Source organism: Apteryx mantelli, chromosome 1 (genome assembly GCF_036417845.1).
Source record: "Apteryx mantelli isolate bAptMan1 chromosome 1, bAptMan1.hap1, whole genome shotgun sequence".
Taxonomy (NCBI): Eukaryota; Metazoa; Chordata; class Aves; order Apterygiformes; family Apterygidae; genus Apteryx; species Apteryx mantelli.
Window position 1 is genome coordinate 217616603 of NC_089978.1, and position 22631 is coordinate 217639233.

Genomic DNA, 22631 nt, shown 5'->3' on the forward strand with positions numbered 1-22631 from the left:
GAAAAAGTCCCCAAAACAAAACACAGGACAGGGCTGTTTGCTTGACCGCATTTTGGTAAATCGTTTAATTAACTTATTTATATTGCATATGGTAACTGTGGGAGTACAACTGATTTGTTATAGGGACTGTAGGAAGAAGGAGATTTAAAGAAAGGTTAGACATTCCAGAGAGCAGGACAGCTTAAGAAAACAGAAATGGAGGCATCCGTAGGAAAACCAAGACGAAAACTAAATTGGAGCAACTGAGAAACAGGAGAGAAAGTCCAGCTTTGCTGCACTTAACTGGAGTTTTGCACTGAACTTCAAGGAAACTTCAAAACACGGAAAAAGCTGAAGCTTTGCAGAAACCCTGAATAATACAGAGCCTTTTTTCACACTAATTTTCATGGTAATGCTGAGAAATCATGATAGACCACCATTTAGTATTTCCCTAGCACAAACTGGGACCATGCCATCTATTAAAAAGCAACATTTTGCTACCACTCCGTAAATTAGTTATTATACTGAATTAAAAAAAAAAAACATTTAAAAGGGAATCAAGCATTAATTGTTGTCAGAAGGGATTGCCATTAACAAGACTGCCCTAAAAGTTTACTGCAGCTCTTGTGATATTCAAAAGACAGTATCACTACGGTCAGAGACACTGTCTGCATTTCAAGTCAATAATCCAAACCACCATTTAAGGAAGACTTGAAGTTATATAGCATTTAATACTCGACTGAAACAATACAGCGTTTTTCTCCCAAGATACGCTGTTTGCACTACTAAATCAGAACGATGACAAGCAAGTTATGGGAAAAAGAGACTTAAAAGAAAACTGAGCAATGCTTTTGTTATAATGGACTAACCTATCAACTGAATCACCGCATCTGTCTTCCGAGACCTAAATACAAGTGACTACGGGAAGAAAACCCAAACCAGAAAAGCTTAGAAACTCAGAGCAGAAGCTTAAAGTTGTTAGGTTATTTTCTTGACGTCAGCAACACCGAAGATATTCGTGCCACTTGACGTTCCAGCAGTTGCTTTAGATACGTAATCTAGGAGCTCAGGCTCTTTGTGGGTGTCAGTGGAAGGAGTCAAAACACAGGACTCCTAACTTAAGCTGCTTGCGACCTATAGAAGGAAGGAAGTCTAGCTGTCAGGTCATCCTGGGAGTAACCTACATGCCAAATCCAGATCTCTTTCTCCTATTAGTCAGGGGATATCTGGAAAGCCACTGTTATCTCCTACTAAGGAAATGTTCTCTTTGGCTCTTGAATGTCTATGATGTGCTTCTGGTTCAATGAAAATCTTTCTTTGTGGGCAGCTCATCAGGGCAGAAAGACCAGCCACTCCGCCACTGATGCCTATGAACTACTCTTTTGTGCTTTCCTCCTTCCACAGCTCGCAAAGAAACTCCAGGTTCCCACCATTAAATGTCCCAGACCTTTGGTGGCATGAATACTCCCATGATTTGCAGAGTCACCCTCATGACTTGAGAGCGATTTCTCAATTAAAAAAAAAAAAAATCTTGGCAATGATAAAAGTGAGGAGAGGGACAGAACAGCAAAATATTTGGCACAGCAAGAGTGATTTGGATAGTTTCAAACAACATCATTATCCCTTCTTTCCCCGTCCCCCTCTTCTTCCCGCCTCCCCTCCAAGTAAACAAAGTCCTGCTACGAGTTCTTTGGGGAGTCAACTCTCGCCTAGTCTAGACTAGGAGATATATTGGCTAATAGGATTTTAAACACAACTTTGCACACAGTGTAAACAGTTTAAAAGAAGTATTAGCTAACACAATTTGAATAAGAGTGACCATGCCCAGCTGACATATTAAATTAAATTATACAGTTTCCCAGTCGAGATAAAGCCAGGTTCTGACTGGGGACAGGGTCTTCAAAGCCACCTTGCTAATAACTGCAGAAACTATATGGAGCATCAAGAACGAAATCTTCCAAAACTACAAATATTCATTAGTGGGCAACACATACTAATCGATTTGCTGGTTAGCTTGAAGTGTGCAATTAGAACGTGTGCAGTATATAGGGCAGCTTGTTTATCTTGATTTTAGAGCTCAGTTATCAAAGCGGGAGATCGGCATTTTGGAACACGCTTGGACCTACCACTCCCTTGGGCTAATGAAGTTCAGAGACTTTTGACTCCGGAGTGGAGAAATGAATGGCTTTGTGCTCCACCATTAAAGGCGATGGAGTAACCTCCGCGAGGGTGGTTAGGCCTGTCCTCCTTCCCAAAGAAGGGGCTGCATGCATGGCAACATGGAGGTGGGGAGAAATCAAAGGGAAATAGCGTCCCACGACTAATAATTAACGTTACTTCAGACTTGGAGAGAAACCTGATATCAAACCACCATGTAAATGACAACAAGATTTATAAGCTCTCTTTTGCGGAGGAGAAAACTGAGGCACAGAGCATTGCAAGCAAGCCGGGCTCGCGAGAGCAAAGCCTCGATCCTCCCCGTGCCTAGCTCCGGGCTAGGATTTGAACTGTACATTTGGACATCATCATAGATAGATTGTTACCTTCCTTCTCAAACGTGCTTTTCGTATACCTCCAAAAACAGCGATCACACATTAAAACTCCCTAAATACATCACTTAAAGACCAAATTTCTTGAGGCAATCCAACACAAACGAACGTCGACCACCAGAAACATGCTCAGAGTCCTGAGACAAGAATTACACCTCTCTGCAGGCTGCCTGGCAATGTATCACAAGTCCAGTCTATACCGAAAGATAAAAATCAATTGAAGTTGTTTTTAAATTAAAATAGTTCCTCCAGAATGAAGAGGTGTGAGAAAACCCTTGAAATAGATGTAGTAATAAGAGTCTACATAAATCATAACTGAAGGCTACCACTCCCTTTCCAAAAAAACAGAATTATTGTAAACACTGTGTACCTGGTTGTGCACAAACTGAATTTTCTCTGGATTTTTTTTTATGTTAACAGGAAATGTATTTCTTACATAAATGTACATAAATTGAACACATGTATCAATAAAATGTTTAAAATATACCTATTCATACAGGCGGAGTTAGGCAAATCCCATTTTCATCATTCTTCTGGGACGATTGCTATGTTCACATCCGTCTGGAGCAAAAGGAGACTCACTGGTGTGAAATAGCTTCCTATCTTTGGAAGTCATTTATTTGATCTCGCTGCGATCCTTATGGCTGAAAGCCCCATTGACGGCTTAATATAAACGCAGGGAAAAGACGCGCAACTGAAAGGAAATGGCTTTTCTAAAGTAGGATACGAGCCGCAGGGCTGAACGATTGCTCCAGGAGATGAGCTCAGAAAAAAAAAATCGCTGTATCAGCATTTATAGAGATTGAGTCAAAAATCACCGTCGGGTGATTTTTGTTTCTAGGAGGGGGAGCTCCTCAAAAGCTGTCTCACGTGTCCTCTGCCTAAATCAGAAACGGCGTTGGAAGAGTCCTAATCGCCTTCCAAACCTGTGACCCATATTTAAATGCAACCAAGGAGAAGGAGCGAAGGGGCCTTGGTACGCAGGCAAATGACACCATTAACTGCATAATCAAAACTAGCATGACCGCCACACGCATTATTTTGACGGTATAGATATTCCCTTCTTGATACAACTTCCTTTTTCAACTGAAAGAGCACAATTTTTTTTTTTTTTAACTGAAAAAACTCACACTTTGAACTGAGATTGTTGCACTAGGAAACACTCAATACTCTAAGACTGGCGGGTCAGAAGCACCTAGAGGAATTAGGAGCATTTCCATATGGTTTAGATTCCTTGCAGATTAGAGGCGATTTTGAAAATTTTATTCCAACCCTGGAGGAGAATCAGAGTAATTTAAGCCCTCTAATGTAAGCTAATACCCACATTACTTTTAAAAGGGGAAATTTAATTTTTATCTCTTATGCCTTGCTGAATATTTTATTCTGTGCAAACAAGTCGTATTGGCAAACAGAGGTCCCACAAACACATGCTACGACCAGCTTGTACATTTGCAGATATGATCCTCCCTCCTCCCCACGTAAAAAATGCCAAAACGTATCAAACTTCCAGTGGAGCCCTTAGCAGTTCCCCAAGTGAAAAGCCTTCAGTATTTAACATTGAAATCAGAAAAAAAAAGTGATAAATCCTGCAACATGATATTTCTCTCTATCAAAGAAAATGAACTATGAACACTAACTGCAAGGCATCGTCCATTTTTGTGGACACGGTCTGGCCTAATAGGAATAGCATAACTTCCATGGAAGTGCATTGAGTATTAACGGTATATGTGAAGTTCAACAGCCCATTCCCCATTTTATCGCTACAGCAAAACCCAGCATACATCACTTCCCAGACAAACAAGTCTAGCGATCTCACAGGCATCATGTCATCTAATCCCGTTCACAAGTTTATTGAGCTTCGTCTTAAAACCAGTTAATCTTCTTGCCCCCACTATTACCCTGCCCCAGGACCTCCCTGCTCTGGTGGCACAGAAACTTCTTCTAACTTCCAGCCTACACTCATGGCCAATTAGCTCCCATTTGTTTTCATGCCAGCATTGTTCTTCAGCTTAAATAGCCTTCTCCCTCCAAAATGTTTACTTGCCTGATGTATTTGTAGCCAGCAATCATACCCCCTCTTCACATGCTAGACTAAACACGCAAAGTTGTTCCCCTCCTCTATCATAACACAAACTAGCCCATAGCGCTACTGGCCCTTCTCTGCACCTGCTTTCCAATTCACTGTTCCTGGGCACAAGCTGCATTCAAGATCCGAATATAACATGTCAGATGAAGTAACAACGGGATCTCGTATGACGGCCCAGCCACTTCCACTATCTCTGCTAAAATTACTTCTTGCAATTCATCCCACCGTCACACTTGTGTCACGTTGGCAACTCAAGTCCTTCTCTCACCGACTAACGATCCCTCCCCTACCGTAGCAACGCACCCACTGATCAGCTCGAAACTCGTGGATGAAGTTTCTGTTAGCGCCCGTCAAATTCAAGGCTTTAAAAGTATTTTTTAATTATTGAATTAAATACCGCTTTCATGACTTCTACTCGAGGGGATCCAGTTCTTTGCAGGCAATCATCAGATCCTTATTCACACTGACATGACCTTTCAAACTTACTGTCAACAAAAGACATCGTGTCCTAAATCTTATTGTGAAAAAGTTTTTAATAAAACGATTAAATCAGAACAGTCCTGAAATACTCCCTTGAGCATGTTCACTAGTAAATTCCTCTTCTGGTTAGATAAGCTCTTTTATGCCACTTGGTTGCTATCTTCCTTTGAGTCAGTTCCTTACTTAGCATATAGTTTCCCCTTTCTTCAACATAGGCACTTCTATTTTCTCTTTTATAACTATATTATTAAAAATAGATTTCACAAACACTGAAGTTTAAAATAAAAATAATTTAAGATGCACTCGCCACTGAGCCTGAAAATTCATGAGCTGGTTCTTTCAGAACCTGGGAGGAAGATTACGCGATTCCTCGATTTTGGTGCCTCGAGCTCCCTGTGTTTCACTTCCTGATCCATTACAATGATTTCCACCCTCTGAAACCTGCTGTCGTTATCCATCTTGTCTTAGTTTTCGGTAAAGGGGAGAATGAACTTAGGAACAGAGGGAAAGGAGTCTTTCTGTTCTTGGCTCGGACTTGTATTATCCTTCATCTCCTCCTTGTCTCCACTTTCCTGGCCCACCTTCTTCCCTTCTTTGCTTATTTGCTCAACATCCATTGCAACATTTAATTCAGCTTGACTTCGGGCAAGCCTGACTTTACCTCCGCATTCTTTAGCAAAGAAGTTGCATCCTCAAGGCGAACAGTCCTTTTCTCCTAGAAGTACGATTCCCGACATCTCTTTTGAAGGAGTTATTTATGAAATTCAGTCTGCAGTCATTTCCTACAAGCCCCCTCCTCACAGGCAGAGATGGCAGCTTTCAAACCCCTGAGGACTTCAGTCCAGCAGACATCTCTAGTTAGCTCCTTCAGTTTAAAAAACATTTGCGCCCTTGCAATTGCATTACAGGTTTTCTCTCTTTCTCTTTCCCTCATTTTAACTGAAACAGAACTCTGCCCTCGGCTTCCTTCCTCTGGATCTCTTTTCCCAGGGTTTTTCTCCTAACAACCATAGACTCCTTTTCTGCTGATGACTCCCAGATTGTGCTCTCCGTCTCCCTTCTTTCTCACCATCCTGACCTACAGCATCGGATGGTTCATCGCCCGTCTGACAAAACAAAACTGAGCTGGTAGCGTGGCGTCCTGCTATCTTTCATCTTCTTTTCTCTGTTATCATCAATAACAAACTGCTCAGAACTTAGGCTGGAAAACCACCTCGCCTTATCCCCTTGTGCCGAGCTCTTAACAGCAAAACCAGAAGCTGGTAAAACATGTTTCTGCCAATGAGCTCTTTGCAAACTTTCTCTTACATGTTCATTGCAAACTGCCCTTCACTGTCATTTGTTTTGGCAAATAGTATGGGGTGGATGTTCTACAAGCTTGTTTATAAACTAGTCCTACATCTACCCTCTTTAATGGGAACTAGGGAGCATAAAGAAGTTCATTAAACTACTGGAAAAGTATGCCAGGATGGGTTTAGAGACCTCAAATTAACTTTCAGCCTGTTACTGAGACATGTTTTGGTAAGAACCAAGCAAGCTGGTCAAGTCCTGAACTTGGAGGTTCGGTACCTGGTCAGCTGCTCACCTGACGACTGTACTAGATTGCAAGATCTTTCAGATAGGACCACCTTTTTGTGCTGTGTCTACTGATGATTTCTACTCCATGGCCCTCTTGTCCACGTCCAACTCTCGGGAACCACAGTGTGAATCCTTGGTTCCATGTAGGCTACTCACTTTTGCTTAAAACCTCCATAAAAAATGAAAAAAAAAGAAGCACACTCAACAAAGACAAGAACAAATCAGTACCTTTCCACAGGAGTAATCTTCTACCTAGGCAAACCTATTTTTTAAAACAAATATCCATCTGCCTTCAATGTTTTTGCACTTATTTGTCACATATTTTTGATGAGTTTCTGTTGCGCTATAAAGGGCAGCTGCTCATACCCATTTACACAAGCACTTTGCTGAAGCAGTTATGTGTCTAAACCTGCCTGAAGTGTTTTTCTTTTTTTTTTTAATTGCGGTATACAATATACAATTTTTTTTTCTCTTGAGCAATAAGCAGCAAAATCAAAGAATCTCACAGCAAGTTGTTTTGTTTTCTAATGACTCAAGCCTTTTTATGGATTCCCTTTGGAGTCATCACTCAGTGTGGCCAGCAGCAAAATGAAAATAACTTGCCACAGACTACCACCTACCATAAACAGGATGAATAATTAGTTGGGGTGGCTTCTGTAATTAAAAAAGAAAAAAGAAAAAAAAAAGAAAAAGCTAAAGACTAAATCTGAAGTTGGAAATAACTCACATTCAAGGAAGAAAAAACTATTCGAAGAAACTAGAAATATAAACAAAAAATGATTATTTACATATTTTGACAAAAGTGATATGATACTCTCTTTTTTCACATAAAAGCTACAGTCCTGCAGCAAGGGAGAGGCTGGGGAACCTCCACCAAAATCAACAGGACTTTTGGATGCATACGAGACCACACAGGGGGATTTTACTGCAGGACTGGGGCCAATATGTTATACTCAAAAAGAACAATCAGGAACGGGATATGAATCATACCCGAGACAATATCTTCATTAAAATGCATATGCATTCTGCATTTAAAAAGGCATTAAAAACCAGTCCTCCAGCTCTTATAATTTAAAGATTATAGAACAGAAAAATGTGTGTATGTATAAATACAGGCAAACAGATCCATACAAAGATTTATGAAAGCAGTACAGATCACTGGCATTCCTGAAGCACACCTCTGTAGGCTTGGAGAGGGGCAAGATCATTTTTCATTCCTCTGTCTCCTCACTTAGGTGGTCCATTGATCATATCAAAAATGATTTAACCATTACATGTTCTTTTCTGTTCTACTGTAAAAAGTTGGATCAACACCCAGAAGGCTAATTCTATTAACACACGGTTCACAAAGTCTTTGGCTCCTAAGTGCTACATTGTAAAATAATTGGGATACCCATTAGTACTGCAATAAACACAGACTTTCACTGCCCGGACTCTATTGTTTAATTTTCCCAAACAGTGGTTTACCCTTCTACATTTTTCTCCCTGAAGTATCACTTTTTTTCCCTCCTATTTAATTCCACAATAAGTTCTCCTCCAGAGCTTTCTGTTGAATAAGCAACGTCTCGCAGGGTAACCAACACCGCCCACAGCTGTGTCCCACAATAGCCCCATGCTGCTTGCATTACGTCTTCTGGAGGATTCGGTCACGGTGCCTTAACTGCTACAAACACTGCTCTTATTCATAAAAACGTGCAGAAGGAGGGGCTTCCAGCAGGATTCCTTTACCTGTTTCCCCACCACAAAACAGTGAAATAAATGGAATGGGTCACGAGCTACTTGGCCGGTAATGCAAACCTACGGCTTGACAAGTCAATAAAAAGCCAACCCTTTCCTCCCTAGCCACACGTAGAGAGCCAAGGCTAGAGGCAAACAATTTGGCTGTGCCTACGCAGGGAGTCTAATGAACCCCATTATTCAGCTATTGCAGGCAAATGCCATGAAGACGGTAACCTAAATTATCAAAGTCTGAATTCACTCTCCACTAAACAGCACCCTAAGTTCAAAAGTTTCTTCGTGCTGTCTTTTTTTTTTTATCCTTAAGCGAACAATCCTATTAAAAAAAAAAAGTCCATGAGTACCCACCAGAGGTGATACCATAGAAATGTGATGCATTCTTGAAAAATACATAGGGCAAAATTCTAGTTTAATTGAAGCTAATAGCAAAGTCCTATCTTACATATTTAACTTTTTTTTCACAGTTCCCGGAGGGTTCGAGCACTTTTCAAATAATACATATTCATGTTACAGCAGCAACTACAGCTCCCCAGCGCGCTCAACAGAATACCAACACAGTCCTTGTCTCACATCATTTCTTGTCTTCAACCAAATCAACAAAAAATGTCTCCACAGATTTGCTACTACCTTTTTCTTCCCTCCTCCCTTGGTTCCCTCACCTTTTTAAATTCTGATATTGTGTGTGTAGTTTGCCCAAGCAAATTTAATTTCCTGAGTGTTTGCAGCTCGACCCTTTAGAAAATTGGCCTTATTGAAGGTAGAAGATTCATATTTGAGGTATCCACTTTTGGAGAACATTACCCTATAATAAACTTAGTGGTACTCTGTATGCTGCAGGATAGATGATAAAGTTTTACAGAATTTCAAAAAGTATAAATAAAAAAAACTTATACTGGAATTCTGTTGCATAGTTGTGGTTGCACCTAAAATAATGAATTCTTGAACAAGTAGCAATTACGAGCAAATATATCTGATTTATGAAAAATAAACACCTCCAGGAGTCCAGCTGTGTTTCAGGTAGGGCTGGCTTCAGAGTCGGGCGTTTTCTCAGGCTGCTTTTCCCTTCGGGCTTTCATTTCGTCAAACACATGCCATTTTGCCAATTTATAAAAATGTGCGTTGTGTGCACCTTATTGCGGTGGAAGTTCTTAGACGGATGATCAGAGACATTCAGCAGAAACAGAAGATGACTGGACAGGTTCCCCTCTCCTCCTACTCCCAAAAGTATGCTTCAAGGTCATCAATTGTACCCAGAGAGATTACATCTAGTGGTCACAGAATAATTTGGTCTCTGTTGCCACTCAGTCCTTTGCTTTGAGATTCCCTACAACGGATGTCAACTAGCTCTAGCTGTGCTGGTGGCTTTTGTGATGGGGACATCACGCAGCAGAATGAGCCTCCAGAAGAACGTAAGCTGGCCCCTGTGCTGATAATTTTCCACCAAGTGGTAAAAAGCTTTAGTGAAGTTAATGAAATATCGTGAAAAAAACCCTTCTTCTATCCTTTAATCCTTTTAGGATTTGATTTTAAAATCCATAGGTTATTTAATATACATTTTTATAGAATACATATGCAGGCATATGCACAATCTGTGCAATTGTTTCTTTTGAGAAAGTTACACATCTACTCACTTTAAAAATATCTAAGACAAGAGGCAATTTCATCAGAGCGGCAGGTCAGATTTACAAGTCAAACACTTAAAATACCTATCTATCCTCCACTCACTTCTGGCTTCCAGGCTCCCTACTGATGGCAGAGCCATGATACAATGCAGCAAGTCTGGAGCAAAATCCTGACATTTTAAGATAAAGTTTAGAGACCTGATTTCACAGATGCGTATATCCTGCTTCCAAGCCACAGAAGCACTGAAGCAATGACCAGCGAGCGGTATTCCTCTTTGTGGTCTGGCACTCGTGTCAGAAGTCATGTGGTTTTTCTTAAAAAATGTATGTAAATATAGAATAAATTTATCACAAGCATCAAAAATTACAGCACATATTTTTGCCGAAGCACGTTAGTAGCCAGAACGTCAATGCCTCATCAACAGATAAAGCTTTTTTAAACCTTAGATATATGAAACATGACGGTGTTTAGGAAAACGAACCAGACAAAAAGAAATCAAGAAGCAATTGAATAGAAGTTAAACTAGTTAAGAAGTTATGAAGTTAAATTCTGCTCATTGTTTGCAGATGATTTAAAAACTCTACACAGCTGTTTAAAAAACAAGAAGAAAAAAGATAACATCTCTAGCCTTCCTATGCTAACTCAGTTAGCAATCTTATACCTTGATAACACTGGAGGGGAAAAAAAAAAACAGTGAAAAACCCTTCCGACATATCATTCAAATCATATCTAAAAAGGTGGTCATAAATATTTTAGAACCCAAGCAAACTAATAAGAGCTAGGCCCATTAAGGATAAGATCTTTTACAACAAATTAAATAAAACAATTTATTGAAGCCTGGACTTGAGATAAACTAGATTTACTAGCTGACCTTTTATTCATTTAAAGAACAAAATTAGCTCTAATTACATTAGAATGGCATCCAGTAAATTTCTTCTAATGTGGCATCCATGCAAGTATTGCTGTAATTGTTTACAACTAAGATGGAAATGCTTTGATTATAATCTACTTTCTACTTGTTTTCCTGTGCAGTTAAAATACTTGCAAAAAAGCTGAAATACAATAGCTTTTCCAGTATTGTTCTCCCTACCCTTCAGCAACAGCTACGTTTTCACGTCGATTACCCTAACATCATTAATAGCTGGATCTTTCGAACTGGTGCGTGTTGTGAGAATACTCACACGCTGGCCAAGCTGAAAAGCAGAGACTGCTTTGAAACTAGAACCAATAAATATTTGTATTCACAGAAACAACAAAGAAGTAGAATTCCCTGCCACAATTAGCACCGATTCGTACGTTGGAGGTTGGTCCAAGCAGAGAAGCTGAGAAGCAAAATGACGGGAAATGAACTGTTTGATATAAAGCAAAGGTATTTGCCCCAGGACTGCTGCGTTATTTGAGTAAACTGCCATCGTGCTGTATTTCTGCTGTGATTTGAATCTCCATTTCAAGTGCCACCAATCTGACACCTTTTCTTAACGTACCTAAAATATTTCGTGGCCTCACTGAGATCTGTAGGTAGTTCCATGTTTTATACAGAGTCCCCCAAAACGGACTAACTTCCAACTGAACAAGTATTTTAGTAGCTCCAAAACCCTCCAAAAAGCCCTTCTCCCTAATGCAAAGAATTAAAATAACTCAATATTCCATTTATTTTTTTACTCATTAAATTCTACCAATCACAAAACGCTTTTCTTGCACCTCTTCAAGCCCATTCATGGTACAGAATGCATGCTAATCCAGATGCATGCTAATCAAAGCACAGCATTTCCACATGAAAACCAGCAGATATTCAGAACTTCATCATCAACCTCGATGAAGCATGGGTTTAACTCTTCCCTAACATAACGCATGACAAAAGCACAGCTTTTGTCTCTGCCTCTTAAGAGCTACTTAAAAGGTTGATGACCCTCCATAGTCTTTGAACTAGGAACTTAAATTCAGGTAGTAGAGGCTTATGGCATTACTTCAGAGGTCCAAGACTGTATTGCAGGCACTGGGTTACGGAATCATTTCTTAAACACTGATCTAACTTCACAATCCTTTACGCACATATAGAGATACCCACGTAGAGAGTACGTAACACTTTGTCTCAATGCCACGCTGGTCCTCTTCATAATCATCGTAACACTTGACAGTGAAAATACGCTCTGAGTTCAGGATGAATGCTAATTGCTTAGGGTGAAAGCAAGGACATTATTTGGAGTAGGATTGTTTTGCTGGCCCCACGCGTAACACAAAACAGCTCCCAGGCCCAAGGAGTCAGGTGGCTCACGTATGGCTTTTACTTGAGTAACGGCCACGAGTTTCTCCCTGGGTTTTGCTTTGGCAGACTGCAACAAATCCTAAAGGCTGTTCTAAAGCTACAGAAATGTCATGTTTGCCATGAGCCCGAAGGTGCAACTGGGGGACACAGCCATCACGCCGGGACAACTGCAAGGCAATTCGTGCATCCTCCACCCTGGGGTCAGGGTACAACGTCTAGGTTCAGCCGCACTGAGGGCTGCAGCACCCAAAGCCTTTTGCTGGAGGTCTGTCAAGATGCCCTTGCTCCGCACTATAAAGTTGCGCACAGGAAACTGGGATAGAAGCAAGTTTCCCAAAAGGCCATAAAGCGAGATGTCAACATCTCTGACCCACCCTGGGCTGGTAAATGGGAAGATGAGATACCCATATGATTCGCTACAAGGAGGAGGAGTCTGAAGCCCCTTTTCAAAACGCGTGCTGGTGTTGGCAAGACCAGCGTGAGACAAGAAGCAAGGCAATGTCAGCTCTGAGACGCCAAAATATGGCCCCGACGTTTCAATTTAGAAGTTTTGACTTGAAAACATGGCCAGTTTTTTTTCCCCTTTATAAACCTTTGTACAATCCCTGAAAATAAGAGTTTAAAAGTCTCCTTAGCTCCTCTGCAAGGCAAATGGACTTGTGGGCTTTAAAGGGACACCCTGCCCTGCTGCGCACTTTGAATCATGCGCAGCAGGAGTGACAACAGTTTGGAGAGCGCAGGAGCGTTCGTACAGCAATCTGATGCACAGAAATTTTACATCACGCTCAAATATTGTGAAACGGAGAAAGCAGAAAAGGTTGAAGAGCACGGAGAGAACAGTAAAACCCCTGGCATTTTTGGGGGGGTCCCACAGAACCCCCAAAATGGCTTAATTCCCATAGCAACTTCAAACCAATATAACTCACAGTTACCTCCTGGGGAGGAGCAGCACAGGAGATTGAGCAGAGAAAAACAGAGTAATCGCTGAAGATACAATTTAACTTATAAAGCAGTGATCAGGAGATTTATTTAGAATGGCTGTAAACAAAATGCAATGACATTAGAATATTTAATACAACGAATACAAGGGAAAAATCTATTTGGCGCTCATGTTTACCATCAGACATGAAAGCATGCTCTGTGCAATTAAAAACAACATCTTGAAAAACCTGATTAAAAGAAAATTTTTGCATATAATGCAGGACCAGCCTAAAAAAACCCAGTGACGCATGGTTTCCCCAGCTTCTCTAGCCACCTGTTTACGCTGCATGATCTTAGGATAGGATCATCCTACTTACGCTCACGCAGTACAAAGTAACTATTATTTGTACAACAGCACCCAATAATTAGCGAGCTAATGAACAAACAGATTTAAAACGTGCTAAGTACGTTAATGAATAATCATCAACAGTTATAATAAAAGAGACGCATATAAAGGAATTTCAGCTGTTACGTTTTAGAGCATAAAACAACTGTTAGCTGAATAGTATTATGAAACTTAGCTTAGGTTACACTATGGATAACCGTCCGTTAGCCTCACTAAATGCCACTGGAGGCAGCACGCTAGCCTAGATGGTGTCTCTAGAAGGGCACGAGTGGGAAACGCAGTAGGATGGATAGAAGATGATGGGTCCTACTTGGAGAATAAAACACAAAATGCAAAATCTCTAAAAGGTTTCTACTGGCAAGTGTTCTGCTTGAGTTTTCATAAGAATGGTCAAGATCTCATAGCTGTATGAATGTTTTTTGCCATTAATTTTTAAGCGTTTCCCACTAAAAATAAGAGCTACCACATGCGATAGCTGACAAACTGTGGAAAGTATATACCTTGCTGATGGATTCGTACTTACATCTTGTCTTGGCCTGCACCCACTCTTAACGTCAGCCGAGGAATAACCGGGGATGGAGCTGGAACAACTGGTTCCACCTTTATCTGCAAAAGGGAACACATTCACCAATCAAAGACTCCAAGCAGATTTCCAGAATCAATTAATTACACGAAAGCATTTATACAGTTAAACAAAGAGTATACTGGCTTAATGAGACAGCCTGATGACAAACTGATCACTGCTCCCTCACACTTCACGTTGCAGCACGTACTGGCACAATTTGTTGGGAGTTCCCAGCCATACCAAATGAAAAATAGGAATTCTACGCTAAAAAGGCAACCTGACATTTCACTGTATTTGTATTCACTTGTACACTTTTTTTTTAATCAAGTCTTACCAATTTCATGTTTGTCTAGAGATAGGAAAAAAGTTAAGTATGTTTCTGAATGATGACATGAAATGCTCTGTCATTAGTACTCAAACTTGATAGGTGCCCATCTGTGTTTGCACGTTTTTCTATGAGGTTTAAATTCAAGTAATTATTTCCCAGATTTATCACATAAATGCACTGTGACCCTCTTGAATCAAAATTAGCTGAATCTGCTCCAGGAATTTAAAGAGGCAAAAATAACATGCATACACTAAATAGAAACCTACATTTAGGATGGGTAACGACAAAGTCCTATGCCATGCACCATGCCCAAAGAATTTGAGCTGTACACTAGGAGACGTCTATTCTGCTGAAAGGAAATCTGCAATCTGAGTAAAATTTCTGGTTTGATACGTTAGCCAATAAAGCTCTCCATACATATGTTTTAGACTACTTCACAGGACTCACTCTGCTCTTTTGTTGATATTACACAATTTTTTTAATGTCGTCCCCCATTTCTAATGCTTGGAACAATTTCATTCCCGCTTTCCATCAATATGTCTCTTAACTGCTTTCCAGGAGTCTTAAACTGTAGTGTCGTCCACCGGATAGAGATATGGAATTGAACCCTGGGTACAGGAGGTTCGGGCATGTGGCTCCGCACAGGTCATCTTACCTCTTCCTGCATGTTTCTGCTCCTCCTCCTCTTTTTGTAGTATCTATTTAGAACATAAAAATTCCTAGGACAAGGACTGCTGCTTAGCTCCAGCACACAGCACGTAAAGGCACCCACATCATTGGTCCTTTTATTACAATCCCCCCAAGACGTTCTAAACAGTGGTGGCGTGGCCTTACTTGGCAGAACAAGAGTATATAAAAGACTTATTTATGGATAGATACTAAAATTACAATCTGCTGGGAAAGAAAAACTGGGCTCCACAACTATCCTAAATCTTATTTTTTGACACAAGAGGAGAGGAAGCCTCTTTCCACAACACAGGTTTGTGCGGGGGGAGGTTTACAGGACTGGAGCAGAAGGAAACTTAAGGAACATTCACAGCTGTATCCTGGATAGCCTAGTCTTCCTCTGCATCGGTGGAGAAAGCCTGCCTAGGAAGAGGGGTTTGGAGCAGGAGTCTAACTTCAATTGCTAAGTGCAGGCCTTTGAAGGCCTCTCTTCCCCTTGGCTATAGATAAGTTGCAGAAAAGCCGCATAGCTATATGATTTTGATTCACGAGTAAGGGCAGCTTCCTTTGGGACAACTCCGGTGAGCCCAGCTCCGCCGCAAGGACGGCTCCATTTCTTGCGAAGCCTTTCCTCAACTACTTGAGTTTACAGCTCAGCCTAGTAAGGTTAGCGGAAACTGGGTCAGCAGCTGCTTCGTGAGCCGCTCAGCCGTTCCCCCAGCACGGCTGGTAATCCCCGTCGTAGAAGCGGGGTGTGACGGCTTCAGCCATCTGGTTTTAATTTGGTCCTGCATGCAAGACAGCGCCCTAATTCCCAATCTCCTTTTCCAGCTGTGCCAAGGACAACACGCCGACACTTAAGGCAGAGCATGGACCTGCAAGCAAGCCCCGTGCAAAAGCTTCTCCTCTTTGGTCTCGTGACCGAAAACACTTTCAGCTTGTAGACTTCGGCTTCTCTTTTCTGTCATTTATGCAGAATACTGCTTGCTGCTCTGTGTTTACCTGTCCAGCAATTTGCAACGAAGTTATAGGAAAAACATTATAATAAGCTTAATTCTGCACCAGGATGGAATGCACACTTAACTATATATATGCAGTTATATAGTTATATGACTATATAACTACACTCAAAACCTGAAATGTTACCATCGATTCTTATACTGAGTTAGCACTTTAATATATGCTAACCACTACATCATGTAATAATTTGGTATTTTATAACGGACATCCAGAGCTGAAATCGTAGGGAGACTCTGAACTCATCTTTCCGGTTGCACTCAGGTCTCCGAAACGGGCATGTCGTGGAAGGTTAAACGTCCAAACAGTAACTCGATCATTGGCTCTTCCAGCACAAGTGCTGGCTAAATAAGTCATTGTGTGATGTAAAAGCTAAATTAAGGAAACATGTACTTTTAGGGGTTAAAATGAAAGAGCAGCATTCTGGAGTAATACTGGGAATTGGGGCCAGCAGAAGAGCATTTACAGTGGATTACTAAGCTTCCCAAATCACCAGAGAGGTAAAGTCCAGCAATATAAGACTCCTTTGTAGCTAACTAAAAATACATTGTCAGTGGATTTGTCCAGTTTTATGTATAAGCAATACTTCTTTCACCTGAACTAATACTAGTAGTCATATAAGCCCCTTATTGCCATGTGCTGCATTTTTTTTGCTAATCTTCAAGGATTTAGCTTCTTTGCCACATACCTCAGGGCACCAACTGATAAAGCTCTAACTCTCCATTTTTTCCAGGACACCAGCAGTGCGGCCTTGCAAAAAATGAAAATCGCTCAAGAGATTTAAAGGCGAAATTTATTTTTAAAATCCTGACTTGCAGCAAAGAGGTGGATTTAAAAAAAGCTTATCTATCAAGAATCAGTTTAAATTTTAATTCTATCTGGGGACTCTTTCATGCATTCTGGCTTTAAAGTTTATCTTTTGACAGGGACATTTTGCCAAGGTAATGGGCAGCTTTGTCAATTTAATTTGTCCAAGTTTTTATTACTGTTGAACTCCTTCCCTAATATATATAATATGTTCAGGCTACACTGAAGCTTTAACGGTTCATATTTGTTTGTGTGTCTGTTACATTGCTCTAAAGGAAATTAGATACAGAGATTCGCAGAAGATACGCAAAATCGAATGTATGAAAGACAAGCAGCTTATTGTCTCTATTTTATACACTTGTTTAACCTAAAAAAAAGAAAAAAAAAATCTCTGCAGAAATTCTCAGCAAAATACTGACAAAACATCTCGGGCATGAGGGGAGGAGAGAGACATGCCATACACAGAAAAGGAGGAATCCACGAAACAGAGTTGCTGCAGTCCAAAGCCTGGACGTTTAATTAACGTGGGCAAATAGACCACCACCCCATCGGTTACAGATTCACCCACAGCACACAGTTCTTCGTCCTCCAGATCGCCTAGATTCTGCATTGAAAGAACATGTCAACTTAAAGAATATTTTGAGTTTCGAAGTCAGCAGTTAGGTCCAAGTCAAGCAGGTAGCACAGCAGGATACAGTCTCGTGCAGCGGTAAAAAGGGAAAGAGAGGAAAATCCCAAGTCGGAGCTTGCATTAACTATTACACTCAAAGCAGGACATAAAGAGCGTCTTGGCAAAGCTGGAACTTAAGTAGCGCTTCCTAATGCTAAGAATACAGACTTAGGAAATCCTGTATCCAAGGTTATCACATATAAAGACAATCTCTTTTTTCTCTTTTTTAAACAATTTAATGCATATTATAAGCAGAAGCGACAAAGAATTAGTGCAAACCCTGAATTAGGAGAGCAGTTTCTAATGGGATTTCTAACCTGATAACGTGCAAATACGCTGGTTTCGTTTCTTACATATTAAATATATTCTCAAGATTAGGTGATATTGGAAAGAAGAAATTGTCTTTGACTGATGTAAATCAGTAAGAGCTACAGGAGCTGAAGGAGCTCAACTCATTTGAAAACTAGGTCTCCCCCCTCTCTCTCTAAACCTAAATGCTCAAAACAAAAGGCCACATTTGAACATTTAGACCATGAATGTAGACCACAGTTTGAAAACTATTTAATTCAAACAAATTGGAGCAACAAGGCTGTGGTCTTGCTAACAGAGGATCCAGTAGCTCTGTTGAAAATCTGAGATAACTGATGAGATTGAAATATTTCTTTTCTGCCTTAGAACAGTAACAAATAATGACTAAAGCCCTTATTCTGCTCCTCATTTATGCCCACATGGTAGTCCAAAGACCTCTATAAGCTCTGAAAGAGTAGATTACTGGAAACAAAATTTAAAGTTTATATGAAGGTATCCGGTTGATGGTCCTACCAGTGGAAATCTGCAGAAGAAAACTAGTGCACTGCAACAGTAATACATTTGTTCTAAGTGTGTTGTTGAGTCTAAGTCCCAGCTTTTCTACGTGAAAAGTGAGTTGTGGAAAACTAGAAATGTCAGGTTAAAAACCAAACCAAACCAAACCAAACCCCAAAAAGCCAAACTAAGACAATCTCACATTTAAAATCCACAAAATTGAACGCCCAAACGTCCATTGCTTCGTCACTCAAAGAGGTGGGACAATCCCTGAAACTTTCAGGGGACTTTTCCCTTTGAGCTGTTATTAAAAAAAAAAAAAAAAAAAAAAAACAACACACAGACAAACAAAAAGCCCTGCTGTAATCACAGACCTTTCTAAAGCTTTTAAATATCACTTAGGAGCCAGTACAGGAATCCATGTGCACTTTTCAAACTAATAAGCCCTCACAGCTCATCTAAAACAACTTACCTTTTCGTGTTTGTGTTTCTCTTTTTCTTTCTCTTTCTTTTCTCTTTCCTTCCTCTCCTTTTCCTTCTCCTTCTTTTCCTTTTCTTTGTCTTTCTCTCTTTCCTTCTTTTTCTTCTTCTCTTTTTTGTCTTTCTTCTTCTCTTTTGGTTTCTCTTTGTCCTCAAACAATTTTTCAGGAAGCATTGGAGACAAGGAAGGTAACATGCTGGGAAGCCTCATGGCAGTTGGTGTGCTGAACAATGGCAAAGACATTTCTTTGGGAGGTATCACAAGAGGTGCTGATGGAGCCTTTATCTTATCTTCCTTACCTTTATCTTTAAGTTTCTCCTTGTCTTTCTTATCCTTGTCTTTTTTGCCTTTCTCTTTCTCTTTCTTTTTATCTTTATGTTTCTCCCTCTCTTTTTTGGCATTGCCATCTTTCAACTTTACTTTTGTGTCAGCATCCTCAAAATCCTTTAGTTTGAATTTATAGGGATCAAGATCATCATCTTTGAGTAGTTCCTTCCACTGAAATTTCCCTTCCTTGTTTCCTTCCTTCTCCTTCTCCTTGCTTTTCTCCTTCTCTTTGCTTTTCTCCTTGCTTTTCTCTTTGTCTTTTTCCTTTTGTTTTTCTTTCTTCTTCATTTTTGTCCTCAGCTCTTTTTTCAGTTTCTTTTTCACTTCTACTGATGAAGCCAACTTGGTTTTCTCCTCATAGACTTTGAGAAGAGGTTCTGGAGTTGGTGGTGAGGCAGAAGGAGAGGAGAAATAAGTGAAGTTGGTAGGAGGATTAGAAGGTGTCCCCATGTTTGCTTTTCGAATGACCTCATCAATTGAGTCATCCATTGTCCATGAAATGTCTGAACTTGAAGTCCCACCTGAGGGAGGTACTGGTGTTGCTCCTGCCTTATTTGAATTATTAGCAGAAACAGATGGTTTAGGAGTTGTAGTCTCTGAAATAGAAAGTCTTTTAGGACTAGTAAAAATTTCCCCTTCTGATTCGGAACCAGAGGAAAACTCAAAGGGATCAGGCTCTCGTTCTGCACATGCACGAGCAATCACAGCATCAATTGAATCATCAATCGTCTTGTCCATTACTGCTACTTTCTTAGACTGGTTTTCAATGTTTGGCTTGGTAGCAGGCTCAGGTGGCGTCTGCCCTTGTTTTACTTGAATGTTTTCCTTTCCTATCTTGTCACTTAATGCAGCCAGAGGGGTTCTACTTGGTGTTTCAAGCTTGACAGGTGCTTGGGGAACATGAGCAGGAACCTTTGGACTTTTAGGACTTTTGGGGCTCTTGGCGCGGCCTGGTGACTTTTTTTCTTTGGATCCAGTTTTTGGTGAACGTATGGGACTTCCAGTAGCCACTGGGGAGGGAGTAGTTTTAGGAGATTTTGTCTTCTGTCCTGGAGAACTTGTTTTGGACTTTGTTTTGGGTGCAAATGGCTTTGCCTCTAATGTTTTGGGGGTTGGCAGTTGCGATTTTGCAATGGGAGCCAACATTGGTGGTTCTGGTGAAGGAGGGGCTAAGTCTGTACTATCCTGAACATGAACCGGAGAAAGCATTGGTGGCACTTTTTGAGTATTTATTGAACTGAGAGGCTCACGTGGTTCCAAAGCCCCGTCCAAGGAGTCCCCTTTAGAAACAGCTACTTTTGGTCGTTTCACAGGTGGAAATTCCTCAGCATCAGGACTTTCTAACGGTCTCTTGCTCAGGTAGTTTTCATCATTAATTGCCTCATCCTCTTCCATATCTCCCTCTTCTTCCAGCGGCACCTGCATGGCTTCTGCGGATGTACCTCCATCGGTAGGTACCTGCTCCTCTTCCTCTTCTGCAACAAACAACATTAAAAAAAAGTATTAGGATAATCAAAAATGTGTTTTACAGAAACAAGCATCAGAGCAAATGTTCGCCTGCATTTCAGCTCATAAGAGATAACTAGCCACCTAATAGCTTCTTATTGGTCTACGTCGAAGAAAAGTGAGGCATCTGTGTTCAGTGGCACTGTCCTGCCTCACATGAGACATCGTTACAAATGAGATTCCCTCACTGCAGTGCAACGTCAAACCAATGAGAAAGGATTTGAGCGTAGGCCTCACCCATGGTGGTAGACCTTCTGGAGCAGGTCTGAAGTACACTGGCAGGGCAGCTGAAGAAAATTTCTGCTGTTCCCTTTGCCTTTACTTAGTGTCGAAGGCTCACAACTATACAGGTTACACTTCAGTCACATCTAAAATAATTCCTGGACGTTACTGGACTGAGTAGTTATACGTAGCATGCTTGCAATCACACAAACAAAATCACATCTCTGCTATTTTCACTGAATCCTGATTATTTCTTACAGTAGTAGTTGTGATTACAATTGCATGAACTTGCTTCATTCATTTTAAACAAAGGAAGAGAGGTTCAAGTATTTTTTTTGTTGTAACAGAGTGGAAAGCAAAACTGAACATCAAATTAAAATTTACTGTAATTAGCTGTCTTGCTTGTATATCACAAAATTTTGACTGCAAATTAACTACGAGGAGTAATAGACAAATTTCTTCTAGACTTTAGGTTAGTTCTTTGTACCTATTCTCAAGGATAGAAGAGTCGCCGGCAGAATTCTACCGTCTTCCTAAACCCGGTTTGTTTTTCTTGAAGAAGCACAGTCCAATGGTTAAAGCAGAGGACTATGTCCCATTCAAGCTACCAGGTCCTAGTTGTGTCTTAAGAGCTTGCTATATAACGATGTTTTCTGTTGCATTTATGTGGGAACACCCCAATTCAGGCTATGAGACAGCTGAAAATAAACCATGAAACGCATGTAGTGTGGACATCAGACACCAACTGTTTCAATGCCATGTAGACATCACCTGTGTAGTTGCTCTGTTCCTTCTTTAATTGTAATAAAATATCATTTTTTTCCGCATATACCACCCTCTTCAGTCTTACATATGTGACGCTACGGCACAGCGGAAGGAGAAAATTCACTTGAGATCTCCCAGAAAATCCGTGGCAGGTTTGAGAATAAGAGAACCTCTGATCTTCCGAACCACAGTCAAGCACTTTATCCGCTTGGATACACTTTCTCACTTCCAAAATGGAATTATCTAGGTAGGAAAAGGGATTCTTCATTTGGAATAAGAACTTCCCCACTGGAGTTATACTGACACATTTACACCAGTTGTAATTATATCATTACGTTCATGCTGGTTAACATTGCTGCAGAGATGAGGTCCCTCTACTTTACCCCGTGTCTTTGTTTATCCACCTGTAAAAACGCATGACATTTTGTCCGGGAGGGTTTCAGAGGAAGGATATCAAGTGCCCTAAGGTTCTTGAATGAAAGATGGGGCACAAACCATTTATTATGACAGTAGATTAAAAAAAAACCACAACTTTTTAATGAGCAGGTGATTTTAAAGAAGCAAACACGGAGAAACTATAATGGGACGCTAACACTTTTTAAAGCTTTTTAGAACAGCATCTTTCTTAAACACCTCTTTTTGAGGCATTTATTTTCAGGTTTTCTGTGCTGCTCATTCTCTGCTGTAATGTGTCAATGCTCTGATTTAGGAGAGGCGAGTCAAGAGCCCTGGGCTGCAGCACAAATCTTGCCAGCATCACAAATTAAGTAAAATGAGCTAGCAACTCCGGCTTTCGCCAGGGCCTGGAGGATTTACAGCAGCCAGCCCAGAGAGGAGACTCTGCCCGA

General features: G+C 40.6%; 1 protein-coding gene across 2 annotated transcripts in view; it reads right to left on the reverse strand.

The window, feature by feature from the left end:
* Positions 1-22631, reverse strand: part of TAF3 (TATA-box binding protein associated factor 3) — a 113357-nt gene that overhangs the window by 7631 nt on the left and 83095 nt on the right. For both annotated transcript variants that reach the window (XM_067317369.1, XM_067317375.1), the window contains exons 3-4: positions 18955-20765; positions 14149-14231 (exon numbers count right to left, since the gene is read on the reverse strand). In XM_067317369.1, coding sequence (XP_067173470.1) covers positions 14149-14231; positions 18955-20765 — 1894 coding nt within the window. The remainder of the gene's footprint in view (positions 1-14148; positions 14232-18954; positions 20766-22631) is intronic.